The 14,616-nt window shown below is 49.6% G+C and overlaps 1 protein-coding gene across 2 annotated transcripts in view; it reads right to left on the bottom strand.

The window, feature by feature from the left end:
* The window catches only part of Ryr1 (ryanodine receptor 1), a 122,285-nt gene that overhangs the window by 23,055 nt on the left and 84,614 nt on the right, over positions 1-14,616 (bottom strand). For both annotated transcript variants that reach the window (XM_050119297.1, XM_050119298.1), the window contains 7 exons: positions 14,311-14,328; positions 13,244-13,324; positions 10,698-10,786; positions 10,472-10,600; positions 10,258-10,362; positions 8,107-8,188; positions 6,213-6,400 (listed from right to left, as the gene is read on the bottom strand). In XM_050119297.1, coding sequence (XP_049975254.1) covers positions 6,213-6,400; positions 8,107-8,188; positions 10,258-10,362; positions 10,472-10,600; positions 10,698-10,786; positions 13,244-13,324; positions 14,311-14,328 — 692 coding nt within the window. The remainder of the gene's footprint in view (positions 1-6,212; positions 6,401-8,106; positions 8,189-10,257; positions 10,363-10,471; positions 10,601-10,697; positions 10,787-13,243; positions 13,325-14,310; positions 14,329-14,616) is intronic.

Consider the following 14,616-nt stretch of genomic DNA (forward strand, 5'->3'; position numbering starts at 1 on the left):
GTCCTGGAACTAGCTCTTGTAGACCAGGCTGGTCTCGAGCTCTCAGAGATCCGCCTGCCTCTGCCTCCCGAGTGCTGGGATTAAAGGCGTGCGCCACCACCGCCCGGCTCTATTATTACTTTTAAAGACTGTCAGATGGCCAGTGGTGACACATACCTTTAATCCCAAAACTCAGGAGGCAGAGGCAGGCAGATCTGAGCTCAAGGCCAGCCTGGTCTACAGAGTGAGTTCCAGGACAGTCAAGAATACAGAGAAACTTGGTGTTTGGAGCTGAGAGAAAAAGGATTCTGTCTTGCTATGTAGCCCTGGCTAGCCTGGAACATCCCATATAGATCAGGCCGGCCCTGGATTCTTGGCACCGCTCCTGCCTCTACCTTCAGAGTGCTGGGATGATAGGCATGCAGGACCACACGTGGATCCAGAAGTGAACTTTAGAAGATAGAATCTCCCCTCCCCCAGCCTTACCCATTTCAGGAATAGCAGCTCCCACCCACCCCATGTGCTTAAGTTAAAATCTCTGAGTCATCCCGCCTGCTCTCTTTTGTGTCATCACCCACATCTGATCCCTCAGCAGCAAAACTGTCAGCTCTGCTTTCAGAACAGACCCAGGACCCATCCACGGCTTCCCCCTCCACGCTCCCCACCTCCTCTGTCTCCCCCCATCACAGCAGCCTCCTCCCCGCACCCCTGCCATCTCTGCATGTCGTAGGAGGGACTCTGAAAACACCTGCTTCAGGCCTGAGCTCTCTGCACCCGCTACACATTAAAAGCCAAAGTCCCCTTGCTGCCACCAGGCCCTGCAGGCTGCCCCCTCTGTCTCCTCCTTTCTCTCAGCCACCTCTGCGGTCACACCGCTCTCCTCCCTGCCCGCTCTTGTTTTCAGCCTCCACACTTGCTGTCCTTTCGCAGGGGATGCCACACTCCCTTCCGCCTTCGCATGGTGCTCCTCCAACCTCAGCATGGGCACCCCCTCCCTCAGGAGAGCCTCTCCTGCCGCCCCAACCCATTCCCACGCTTCTTTCAGCTTGTTTTCATGAGGCCCTCCCCTCTCAGATCCCAGTGGGTGTCTGCCCTGCTCTCATGACTAAGGGAGTGGCTGACACCCGGGAGAGACCTCATCCACGGCCACGGTTTGGCTGTAAAGGTCACGGTGTTAAAGATCCGACTTACACGTGGCACTATGGGAAGGCCGAGTGGTTATTTACGGGGCGAGACCTAGCAAGAGGGCCAGAGGTCATTGGTGGAATGCCTAAAAGGAGACGGTGTTCTAGCACCTTCCTGACTAACTGGTTTCTGCTTCCTGGTTCGCGATGTGCAACAGACTTTGCTCTGCGACATGTACCCTCCTGAAAGCCTGGTCTCACCCAGAAACCACGTACGTCACATACAGTGGGACTGTTTGATCTTGCACTCAAACCCAGAAACCAGGAACCAAAACCAAAATCTTTTCTCTTGATAAATGAATTGCTTCAGGTATTTTGCTATAATAATGAAAATTTAATATATCTGGTTCCTATTTCATTTTTGTGCTTTTTAATACAGGGTCTGACATAGCCTACATTGGCTCTAAATTCTCTCTGTAGCCAAGGTTGACCTTGAACTCTTGGTCCTTTTGTTTCCCTCCCAACTGTTACACGCATGAGCCATGCACTCAGCTAGGAAAACTAATATATCCAAATCTGTCAAACACATGAAACGTCTTGAAAATGGAACAGTTTTAAGATTTGCTCCATTTCCTGAGAAGTAACAAGTCCTTCTAAATCAATTCTGAATGTGGCTTTGCAGCCACAAACTGGGAGATGAATGGATGCTTGGTATTAGGAAGTCTTATGTCTGTAAATTTTAGAAATTTATTTATTTACTTTTGGGTTTTTGAGACATGGTTTCTCTGTGTAGCCCTGGATGTCCCGAAACTCACTCTGTAGAGCAGGTTGGCCTCAAACTCAGAGATCTGCCTTCCTCTGCTTTCCAAATGCTGGGATTAAAGGTGTGTGTCACCACCGCCCGGCAAATGTTTACAAATGTAAATATTATCATGTCCCTTCTCTACAGAACTCACCAACTGCAACTGCTGACAATACAAAAAGAGGGGTGACCAGAAGAGATAAGAATGGTGGATGGAAAACTCTGGGGAAAAAAAAAACTCAAATAAAATGATAACACTCTCCAAATCAGATTCTGATTAAACGTCTATGACAAATCTCAATGGACAGGAAATAAAGGGGACAGAAGGACACAAGAAGGATGCTGTGGCCAGATCCAGACTGGGGACACTCTAACCTGAGATCCAGACTGAGATCCAGACTGAGATCCAGACTGCGGACACTCTAACCTGAGATCCAGACTGCGGACACTCTAACCTGAGATCCAGACTGCGGACACTCTAACCTGAGATCCAGACTGCGAACACTCTAACCTGAGATCCAGACTGCGAACACTCTTTAACTGAGATCCAGACTGAGATTCAGACTGGGCACATTCTAACCTGAGAGGCTCTAACCATCTGTGGACTTGGCGTATGATAGATCTGAAATGTTGAAATGATATTTTGGATGAACTGAGATATATATGGATTTTTTTCTCTTAAAATAATCACAGGGGCTGGTAAAATGGCTCAGAAGTTAATAGCATTGGTTCCTCTTGCAGAGGACCTGGGTGAGGTTCCCAGCACCCACATGATGGCTCACAACCACTGAAACTCCAGCTCCCATGATCTGGCTCTCTGTTCTGACCTTTCCAGGCAGTAGGCATGCATACAGTGCACTTACACGCAGACAAAACACCCACACATACACAAAAAGTCTTGGACCAGGGAGATAGCTTAGTCTCTAAGTGTTTGTCTTGCAAGAACAAGGCCCTGAGTTCAATTCCCAGAGGAGGAAAAATTATGTGTATGAGTATTTGGGCTGCATGTGTGTGCAATACCCTCGGAAGCCAGAAGAGGGTGTTAGATCCCCTGGAACTGGAGTCCCAGGCAATTGTGAGCTGCCATGTTGGTGCTGAGAACCCAACCCAGGTCCTCTGCAAGAGCAACCAATGAGATTAATTGCTAAGCCATCTCTCCAGCCCCAGAACCACTTTACAAAAGCCAAGTGCTTGCTTGTCATCCAAGAGCTGGGGAGGAGGATGGAGCCCTGGGCTCACCGGCCAGTCTAGCCTAATCGGCCAGCTCTAGGCTACTGAACGAACAAGGTGGTCAGCTCCCGAGGAGTGACACCTGCGGTGACCGACACATGGGGAACATGCTCACATACACAGATCATGAGAGCTGTTTAAAAACCCAGGCCTCAGAAGATGGAGGTAAACGGTTGCCTTGAGTTCAGAGCCAGCCATAGTAGGACCCCATCTCAAATAACAGTGACCACGTGAGTGAAAAGACGAGGTGACAGGTGGAGAAACCACCCATTAAAGAAGAGTGAAAGAAACGTAAAACTCAAATTGTCAAAACCCCAAAACACCCCCATTGTTGGGAATTTAAAAACTGAAATACTGACTAAATATTTGGGCTTTTTTTTTTTTCAGGGCTGGGGCTGGAGCCTGGGACTTTGCACATTTTAGGCAAGTGCTCCCCAACTCTATTATACCCTGGTTCTAGATAGTCAATGATAATTCCAGCATTCAGGAGGCAGAGGAAGGAGAGGCAGGCGTTCAAGGTAATCCAAAGATACCTAGCAAGACCGAGGTCAGACTGGGATACATGGGAATCCATCTCAAACACCAACCACCACCACCATCAGCAACAACAACAGAGTGAGGACAGCCAGGGCTACACAGAGAAGCCCTGTCTTAAAAAGCAAAAAAAAATAAAAAAATAAAAAATAAAACAAATAAAACAAATAAAAAGATTTTTATTTTATGTTTACAGATGCTGGTTGGCATGTATGTGTGTGTGCCACATGTGTGTTACCTATGGAAGCCAGAGTTACAGCTAGTTGTGAGCCACTATGTGGGTGCTGGGAATTGAACCTGGGTCCTCCTCGAGAGCAGCCAGTGCCCTGAACCACTGAGCGGTCTCTCTAGCCCTGGTTGTAGATAATTTTAATTTATTTTTATGGTGTGGTTTTGGTTAGGAGTGATAATGTCCCTGAGGTTTGTCAAATAAAAGGAAGGCCTCGTGTGCACACGCATGTTGTATGATACCCCAGATAAGCAGTGACCAGAACAGGACAATCTTAGAGACTTTTGGGCTCCAGGTTCCCAGGGGAAGGAGTAGGGGAAATGGGTGGTGACTGCTCACGGGGGTGGGGTTTCTTTTTGGGGTGATTAGGACGTTCTAAAGCTAGGCGGTGACATCCACATCATTCTCTGAACATCCTCACAGTGCCGTGTTGGAAATTTTAAATGTGCGGGTCAATGGCATGTAAACAATAATGCAGGGAAGTTGTGGTTGTTCAAAAGGGAATCTTAGCTGACCGTGGCGTCTTAGGCCAAGGCCAGTAGCACAGGGGCGTCCAGAGGTCAAAGAGGGAAGAGCACCACTTCAAGGCAAGCCTGGGCAACGCAGGAACTCCTGTCTCACAGATGGAAAACGTAGTAAAAGTGGGGGCCGGGGAATAGTCCTGAACACACACACACTCACACACACTACCAGAAAGAGGGTCCCTCCCTTTCTATGGGGTAGAGGGTCATATACAAGGCTCCATGTTTGACAGCCACGCCCCGTGCAGTGAGACACATCTCTAGAACAATACGTTGTATTTTTAAGTAGTTTCCCATCAAGTTGCTGGAAGTCTATCCTGACATAAGTTTCATGCCAGAAGATGAGTTGTACCCAGCCTTGGGGGAACCACACAGGGCCCTCTCTTAGCTCACTGGCAGAGAGCCCACACACCACTTCCATGTTCTGTGGTTCCTCGGTAGCTTAGGTCTGCACGAGGGTGAAACGCAGAAAGGGAACCTGAGTACCTCTGTCTGCCGGCGGCCTTCAGAGGTGGGATGAGAGTAGGGCTGAGATGGGAACCGAATGAGATGATTCCATGGAGAGAAGCCATTGCCAGCGCAAACCTGATGAGACTCACAGTGGGAAGGAAAGACTGACACCTGTCCTCTGACCTCTGCCTGCACACTACGGCACACCACGGCACACGCCCCCTCTCCCACAATAATGACAATCAATAAAATAAAACTTAAAAAAGTGACCTCAGCCCTAGATACAAGTCCTGAATTCTTTACAAGATGAATAAACGTATTCTTAATTCTGCTAAAAGTTCATGAAATTTTGTTTTGTTTTGGCTTTTCGAGACAGAGTTTCTCTGTGTAATAGCCCTGGCTGTCCTGGAACTCACTCTGTAGATCAGGCTGACCTCCAACTCAGAGAGCCTCCTGCTTCTGCCTCCTGAGTGCTAGGATTAAGAGTGCATGCCACCATGTCCCACTACAGTTGTCTTCTTAAGTGTCCCCCAAAACTCACGTTCTACAGGTCTGCTCCCCAGATGTTCAGGTCACTGGGGAGTTGTGTAAAATATTAGGACGTGGGGCCTGATGGGAGGACTTTGGGGGCATGCCCTAGAAGGCTGTAGTAGGGACTCTGGCCCCTTCTCTTTCTCTCTCTGGTTCTGGCCACCACTAGGTGGGATGTCTTATTCTGCCAGCTTTCCTCACCGGGTCTGCCTTGCCAAAGTGATGGGGTGGGGGGGACCACGGTCTGAAAAGTGTGAGCCAAAAGAAACCTTTTCCCTCAGGATTCCCTGCTGAAAGAGTGCACGGGAAAGTGACTTCTGCTGAGGAAACAGAAACCCTTTGGGCTTTGAGTTTATAAGTGTTTCATCTCCGGCATTTTGTCCTAGAAATGGAAAGCTGATAGAAGAGAGGTCACTGCTAGGACCGTTTATAAATCAGGGATTATTGATTTACTGATTTATTTAGGTTTTTCAAGACAGGGTTTCCCCCCCCCCCCCCTCTGTGTAGCCCTGGCTGTCCTGGAACTCACAGAAATCCTCCTGCCTCTGTCTCCTGAGTGCTGGGGTAAATAATGGTTTATGTAGTAATAATGGTTCTCATTGGTGTGAGGACTCGGGCATTTTATCCTAAAGACAGTTGCAAGCTCGGGTCTCAAACTCACGGTCTTCCTGCCTCAGTCTCCCAAATCCTGGGATCACGGGCATAAAATCTTCAGCCACAGATTATCACCGTGTTACAGACCCAAGTCAGCCCGCCAGACTCAGCAACCCTGCCTGGATCCTGCACTCAGCATCCTGTCGGCCAGCACCCACCTTCTGGAAGTCCTTCTTGGAGATGAGGCCACGGGGGTCTGTGACATAGTCCTGGAAGGCTTCGGAGCCCACGATGTCCTTGAGCTTCAGAAACATGTCGAAAAACTTGAGGATCATCTCCACGTTGGACGAGGACTCCACGAGCATGTCCACCATCTGCCGTGCGATCATGCCGTTGACCACGTTCCCTGCAGGAGCCCCGGGTCAGTGTGGTCAGTGTGTCTGTTTTGGACCCTCTGCTTGCTCTCTCCACCTCAAGAGCCACCCATGGCCCCTTGGGACCCATCAAGTAAGTGGGCGCTTCCTGGCTTCCTCCGGAAAGAGGGCCATCTGGGAACTTTGGTGGCGCCATGGTTATCCTCTTTTGATAATTTGTCCATCCCCTCACTGGCTGGAAAGATCACCAGTGAGGGCAATGGTGACACAGGTTGGCAGTGGGGACCCCATGCCAGAGGCTGTGCCAGAGCTGCCCCAGTAAAATCTCAGGAGAACCCAGTAAGGGAAATGTCACCATATGGTCTCACAGGCATGGAGAAACTAGCCCACTAAGAGTATATAACTGGTAAAGGGCCATGGAGGATCTGCACCCACAGCCTTGTGACCTCAGAGCTCACACGTCTAAAATCTCAGTACCAGTGCGGATGGCTATGGAGGCACATGCCAATAACATCAGTGCTTGTGAAGCTGAGGCAGGATTGTCATGAGTTCTAGCCTAGCCTGGGCTACTGAGTGGGACTATCTCAAAACTAAAAGCAAGAACACTCGAGGCCTGCAGTGCAGTTCTGAGGCAGAGTGTGTACCCAGCATGGGTAAGGCCCTGGGTTCTCGCCCCAGCACCATGGAGAAAAAACCATCAATAGGGATGTAACTGAACGATTCTACCCTATACCTCACAATGGAGTGCTGTGTATCCTCATGAAAGGATGAGGGCCCAGGAATAGATTTTTGATAGGGCACTAGCTTGATATATATAAAGCCCTGGGTTTAGAGAGAGAGAGAGAGACTTGAAAGTGTTTTGTTTTGTGGTTTTTGAGCTGCTGAAGCCCATGTAGACCAGGTTAATCTCAAACTCTGTGTAGTTGAGAAAGGTGCTGAACTCTTGACCTTCCTGCCTTGGCCTCCTGTTCGCTGAGATGACAGTTATGTGCCGCTATACCCAGATTTATTGTTATTATTATGAATTATTGTTGTTGTCATTATTATTGTTATTGTGGATGGTGTCTTGCCTGCATGTATGTTTTGTACACCACATGTGTGCAGTGCCCTCAGAGGCCAGAAGAGGGCATTGGAGCCTCTGGAACTGGAATTAAAGACACTTATAAGCGGCCATGTGGGTGATGGGAATTGAACCCAGGTTATTTGGAAGAGCAGCCAGTGCTCTTAATCACTGAGCCATCTCCACAGCCCTTGTTTTTGTTTTGTTTGTTTGCTTGTTTTTGAGATAGGATCTTGCTATTAGGACAAGTTGACCTGGCCTCACCATGTGGTCCAGGCTTAAATTATTATTATTATTTTATTAAATAAAGGTACTGTTTCAAGTTGCTAAATTTGGTGCATATTCTTTATGGAGCAAAAACTGATACATTTAGTAACTATTTATACATTATATTGCTATATTTAGCAAATAAATATTAAGTTCATAAAGTACCCAGGCAACTCATCTCATTGAAAGTTCTCTGTGGAATCAATAAATTAACATCCATCGAGTCAGGGCCTGGCTCATACACAGAACTCGGGAGATGTTTGCTGGCCTTGTTACCGCAACCTCTTCATCACCACTGGCTCTGGCATAATGTCAATGCGGCACACAGTCAGGGTCTCTAGAGTCTCAAGCATCATTCTCGGGTTTGCCTGAAGCTCCGTACTGCCCCCTAGCGCACCTTTGGGGGCTTACCTTCCAGGAGGGACAGCAGCATCACCACCATGTCCTTCTGGAGGTCCAGCAGCTCCTTCAGCAGCTCTATCTGGCTGGAGTCCTAGAGGGCGAACACGGGGCTGTGAGAGGCCGGTCTCTGCCGAACTCATCTTACTGACAATGGTTTGGGGTTCCCTCACCTATCCCGCAGGGCCTATGTCCCTTCTTTCTTCTTCTTACCTCCGAGGGGACCCGCGTCCAAACATGTTCCTCGGAAGCAGAGGAAAGACAGACAAGATTGTGGGATGGTCTTGGTAGGTGGGGGAGTGGGGGAGTGCGTGGGGGCGTGGTGCTGGCAGACAAGGAAGCCGGGAACCAGAGTGGGACGGACAGACCGAGACAGATATTCAGATCTTAGAAGGATGAGATTCCAGAATGGTGCCTGGCCTATGAGGGCTTGGCCTTGTTGGTTCTGATTGCGATGGACATGAGGAAGTTCAAGAGGAAGGGCTGCTGGAGAGGTGGACAGCCATGCACTTTTTGGTATCCATTTTGGGGAAACAAGAAGCCAGTGCACCCCCCTGCCACAGTGTCCAATGGAAGGCGCACAGAAACCTCCGCGAAAGTCTCCATTGTGGCATCTGTATTATTTTCAGCCACACCTAAGTGCCATTTGCGACCCATGGCATGTAACTTCACTGGGCTCACACAGGAGCTGTGAGGCTCCTTTGCCCCATGCTGGTTCTCAGAGTTGCTCATTCTAGCCCTAAGACATCCCACAGTTACAAAGTTTCCCGTTCTAAATCCAGGCTCCCAACATACAAGGATCTAATATCTCTTAGGTTAATCGGGTCCAGGCTTTGTGCTTTCCCGCGAGTCTGTCTTAGCTGCCAGAGCTCCCAGAGCTGACTTCGCATCCCGGCTTTAGAAATAAGTACATCAATGGGTCTGGACAACCAGAAATTTCTTTCCTCAGGCTGAGATCATGGGTCAATAATAAGCACAAGGTCCAAGACCTCGGCCAGAGAACCTCGGGTCTTTCATTTAGAACTTCTAGGAAAACTTTGTTTCACAGCCTGGAGCTGTTAGTGGGTGAAGGAAAGACTGGGCACCATTTTCTCAGATGCTCCACCTCTGAGCCACGCCCCCAGCCCCTCACTGGAGGATTCTAGGCAGGGGCTCTACCACTGAGCCACACCCCAGCCCCTCACTGGAGGATTCTAGGCAGGCACTCTACCACTGAGCCACACCCCAGCCCCTCACTGGGGGATTCTAGGCAGGGACTCTACCTCTGAGCCATGCCTCTGGCTCCTTGTATTGAATATCTCTTGTAACCTGCCCCAGGACTTTGACTGATAAATTATCACAGTAGTACTTGGAGGTTCATTTCCACCAGTATTTTAAGATTACGCCAACATTACATGTTCAATTCTACTGAGAAACTGAATTCTCATTTCAACTCCTTTCAAAGTTAGGCGGCATCAAATTAGGAGAGGATCTCCTTCCAGACACTGGTTGGTGGAAAATTATACAGAATTCTTGACTGCCACCTGCCGGATTGTTATTGTACTACACCAATGTAATTTGTGGTTAGGATGTCCAGTGCTCCGTGGTTGCCCGTCCTTAGCTCAAGCAGGGAAGACTCGCCCAGCTGTACACGGAAGCCTTAACTAAGTCGGCCAAGCAGAAGCACACAAATGGCTAGACTGCGTGCGAGGCGTTCACGAGCCGCAGAAGAGCAAGGCGGTGGGGAAAAGGAGAGCACAAGTATTCTGGGAGCAGGGGTGCGACAGGATCCTTACATCATGGGTAGTCGGCACGGGAGTCATCTGCCGCAGGCAGGGTAAAGAAGGAACAGTCCTTCAACCCCAGGCCCTAATCTAGAAGCACGGTCCCATCCCATCCCCTAAACTGGAAGAATCCGGGATGACCTCATCAGCGAGAAAATAATCCCAACCAGTCATAGGAGAGATCTGGGCAGTAGGGGGCGGGGATCCAAATCAAACCAATGGAAGTGTAGGTGGGAAATGAGCCGATTGGTGGAGGTAGAGGAAGAAGCATGCAGAGGACCAATCCAGAATGGGGCTTGACCATGGGTGGGGCGATGAGATTGTCTGGAACAGGGTTCTAGGGAACCGACCCGCGTGGCATGGGACAATAAGGGATGGCCGATAACAGAAGAACTCAAACCTGAGCCAGCTTCATCATCATGTGGGCAAACACGTGCAGAAACCCCACCACGGCATCCCAGAGGCGGCTGTGCGCCAGACTCTGCTGGTTTCCAGTGCAGGGTCCCTGAGGACAGAAGATGGCATGAAGCCCCAGCGTGGGGTGGGGGTGGGGGTGAGGGTGGGGCTGGATGCGAGCAGCCCTGCCTCCGCAGGTTCCAGAGTCCTGGCCCTACCTGGATGTACTCAGTGAGGCTGTTGAACACTTGTTTGGCTACAGACATGGCTTTGGAGAAGTTCCTCTTGCCCTGCTCGTCGATGACATCCTTGCCCGAGTAGTACCAGTAAAAGTCACTGATGGATTCCTGTGGGGCCGGAAGGCAGGAGGGATGGATACCGGAGCCACGCGCGGTCCCATCCGCACCTGGCTCAGGTTGCACGAGGCTGGCCTCCCTCCCTCACCTGCAGCCGCAGGAGATAGTCCACTGTACAGATGATGATGTTGATGGTGGTCGTATTCCCGGTCTGTGTCCGTAGGTAGTTCTGGAAATCTAAGGAAAGAAAACATCCACTCATTCAGTGAGTGCCTTGCCTCTGGGGAGACAAATGGCGTCTATTCATTTACGAAACGTTCGTGCCTACTGGGGCCTCATGTTGTATAATCGGCTTTCTAAGTCTGAAGTATGTGCATCCCACAGGAATGGGGTGTTATTTACATATTTATCTAAAGACATTGTTGAGGGCCTCCATGCAGCAAATGCAGCTAGGGATTCAGCCTCCCCATTCTCCTTTCTTCATTTTTTGGTCATTTTTTAAAACTTAATGTATGGGCGTGGAGAGACGGTTCTGTGGTTAAGAGCATAGGCTGCTCTTCCAGAGGACCTTGCTTCATTTTCCAGCATCCACATAGTGGCTCACAACATCTGTAACTCCAGTCCCAGATGATCTGGCGCCCTCTTCTGGTCTCCTCACACACTGCATACATGTGGTGCACATATTTGTAGGCAAGATACCTATACACATTAAACTATTTTCCATTTATTTGACGATGGGCATGATGGTCCCTGCATTAATCCCAATGCTGGGGAGACAGAAGCAGGTGGATTGCTACAAGTTTGAAGCTAACCTAATGTACAGGACCAGTTCTAGCCATTCAAGGCTGCAGAGTGAAACCCTGTCTAATTTGTTTGTCATTAGTTTATTGCTGAGGGTAAGGGGAAGACTTGAACGGGCCAGATGCTAATGAGGTCAGAAGTCAACTCTTTCCATCTACCACATGGGCCCCAAGAACCAACTCGGGTCATCAAGTTTGGCAGCAAGCCCCTTTACGCACTGAGCCCACTAACCAGTCCCTCTCTTTTTGTTTCCATGAGACAGGGTTTAAAGAGGTGACCTAGGCTAGACTCAAATTCTCTTACCTCAGACTCCCAAGCACCAGAGTTACAACTGTGTAAGCATCACACTCAACTTTAAGTATTTTCACCTATTTTTTTTTCTTTATTGAGACAAAATTTCTTTGTGTAGCCCTGGCTGCCTGGAACTCACTCTGTAGACCAGGCTGGCCTGAGACTCAGAAATTCGCCTGCTTCCGCCTCCCAAGTGTTGGCATTAAATTTTTGAGTCACCATGCCCAGCTTCCATTTGTTTTTTTTTTTTTAATTGAAGTTTTCTGAACAAATATTTACTGGGAAAATGGAGATTAAGTCCTCCATTTGTTTCTTCTTGTTCTTCCTCTTTTGTTGTATTTGGCATTTATTCATTTATTTATTTATGATGTTTTGGGACAGGCTCTCATGTAGCCCAGGCTAGTCTTGAATTTAGGATGTAGTTGAAAATACTGGCAGATCCCAAGTGCTTCAGGGCCAGTCAGTCTACATGATAAAGGTGTGGGGCTGTGGGTGCTTCTTGTTTAGTGAGAAACCCTGTTTAAAGACTGTCAGGCAAGAGTGACAAGAGGAAGACACCTGATGTACCACAGACAGACACACAGTCACACACATCACACACATACAGACATACACATACAGTCACATAGATCCACATATACAGACAGACAGACAGACACACACACACACACACCCTCTGCATACCCTAAAGTTTCCTATGCCTTGTGACCATCGTACACATGACTGTGACACACGTGTGTAATGGGAAATGGCCTTGTGGGAAGATTGTTCAGGCTGCTCTTTGTCTGGTTTTGGAGATAGTCTCACTGCGCAGCCGAGGCAGCTCTGAACTCCTCGGCCTCCTGCCAGGTGGCCCGAGCCCTGAGATCACAGGCCTTTGTCACCATGCCCAGCTTAACTGTTCCTTTAGTATAAGCTGTCAGAACCGCATGGAGTTCTATTTTTTCATCAGCACCATGTTTAACTAATGGGCTTCGTCACCCTGGATCTTCTTAAATTGGCACAGTGAAGGGCAGAGCTTGTGAGAACGCCTGCTTCTGTTAAGGAGGAACCTGGATATCTTCTGGGGGAACGTTTTCTGTGATATACAAATGAATAAATCAGACAGACTCATTTTTAAACACTAAGCAATGAGGCCGTCTGTGGACGCTGAGTACTGGAATCCAGCCCTCGGTGAGGGCTGCCAAACGCCCGTGGGAAAACGGAGTGTGACGAATTGCCCATTTGGGTAAATTGACTTCTGGCCAAACTGGATTCTGGCAGATTGCCTGTGGGGAGCCAGAGGAAGCGAAAGTGAAGCTAAGTGGTTTGATTCGGGAAGTTTCTGAACTCAAGACAAATTTCTTACTGTTGTTTGTTTTTCTTACTGTTGTTTGTTTCTTTGGGACAGGATCTCATGAAGCTCAGGCTAGCCACGTAAACCCCTGACGCTCACACACCACACTTCTGAGAGCAGAGGAAGGTAGAGAGACTGAGGCTGGACAGGACCAGCATGGCTAGGGAACTCATCACGGGCGAGGGGAGAAGGGGGTCAGGAGATCAGCTCAGGCAACTTTTGGAAGACCCCGTGTCTCAGTGTCCTCTCCACCCTGTCCTCCTCACCATTGTTGTGCCCCTCGCAGAGCAGCTGCAGGAAGCGGAACAAGTCCTGTGTGAATTCATCATCTGCCATGACCTTCTCTCCTGGGTGGGAGGAAAGGGGCGGAGCCCAGGAGGAGTCAGATGCGCCAGGACACAGCACACACATGCACACAACCCATGCACACTGCACACACATGCACGATGGGGTGCAGGGAGGAGCAGCCACTACTTCAAAGACACTCTGAGGGCCACCAGCACCCAAGAAACCAGTGAGATCGTAGATGGAGGCCCGCGGAGCCCTGGGTCAGAAGCTGGGGCCTCAAGTGTCTTTCTACATCAGTGTCCCTCCGATGTCACCACGCGTGTGACATTCAGGAGTGACCCAGCAGACACTGAGCAGCTGGTGTAACCCTGGGCCCCACTCCAGGCTGCAGGGGTTAATGGATTATAGGGGTTGGGGTCATTTGCACACAAGGCTCTAAGCAGGGGAGGACTGGGCTGGGGGAGACTGGAATTGAAAGCCAATCAACTGGCCCCAAAGCCTCAAAAGCAGCCAACCCAAGAGAAGCAGAGGGAGTTGGATCAGCATGGTCCAATCAGAATAGTCATCTGAAAGAAACCAATCATGTGGGCTATAAGAACTAGGGAACGGGGGTTGGGAATGGGCCAATCAGAGCAGGCGCACAGGGCACGCGCGGCACCAGAGTGGTTGCCTCTGCAAACGCTGACCACCGTCTGGGTTTGGGACGCACAGCGCAGAGAGGGTGGGGTTGGGTGTGGGGGAGGGCTTGTCCCACCCTGGACTGGGAATCTGGGTCAGGATGCCCCAAAATATCCAGCTGAAAAGGGACTTTGATTCTCTTCTAACTTACATGCTACATATGGGGAAACTGAGGCTTATGTTAGATAAAAGATTTGTTCATAATGTCGCTGGCCTCTGAACTTGGGGAATCTCAACCTTCTCCACAGGATTCACTGGAGAGTCCACCACCCTGACCCTGAGTGTCCCAGATCCTCAGCCCCGGGGGGCATGGGGGTTAGAAGGGGAAGGGTGGGCGCAGCACAGCAATGGATGGCTGGGGAATTACCGTTTTGGCGATTGATGACTGGGACAGCCAACAGGATGGGAGGAGAAGCGGGAGAAAAGAGGTAAAAGAGACAGACAGAAGTACAGTGACACCGTTGGGGACAAAGACACCGACACAGAGATACGAGCACAGAGAGAAAGAGATGGCCAGAAGGAGACAGGACGGAGTGGGTTAGCAAGGAAGAGAAGTAAGGAGAAGGCGAGGGGAAGGAGAGAGGGAGAGAGGGACATGAATGAGAGAGAGAGAGAGAGAGAGAGAGAGAGAGAGAGAGAGAGAGAGAGAGAGAGAGAGAGAGAGAGAGAGAGA

The sequence above is a fragment of the Alexandromys fortis genome, unplaced genomic scaffold (assembly GCF_014885135.2).
Source record: "Alexandromys fortis isolate MF-2015 unplaced genomic scaffold, M_Fortis_MF-2015_v1.1 scaffold_140, whole genome shotgun sequence".
Lineage (NCBI taxonomy): Eukaryota > Metazoa > Chordata > Mammalia > Rodentia > Cricetidae > Alexandromys > Alexandromys fortis.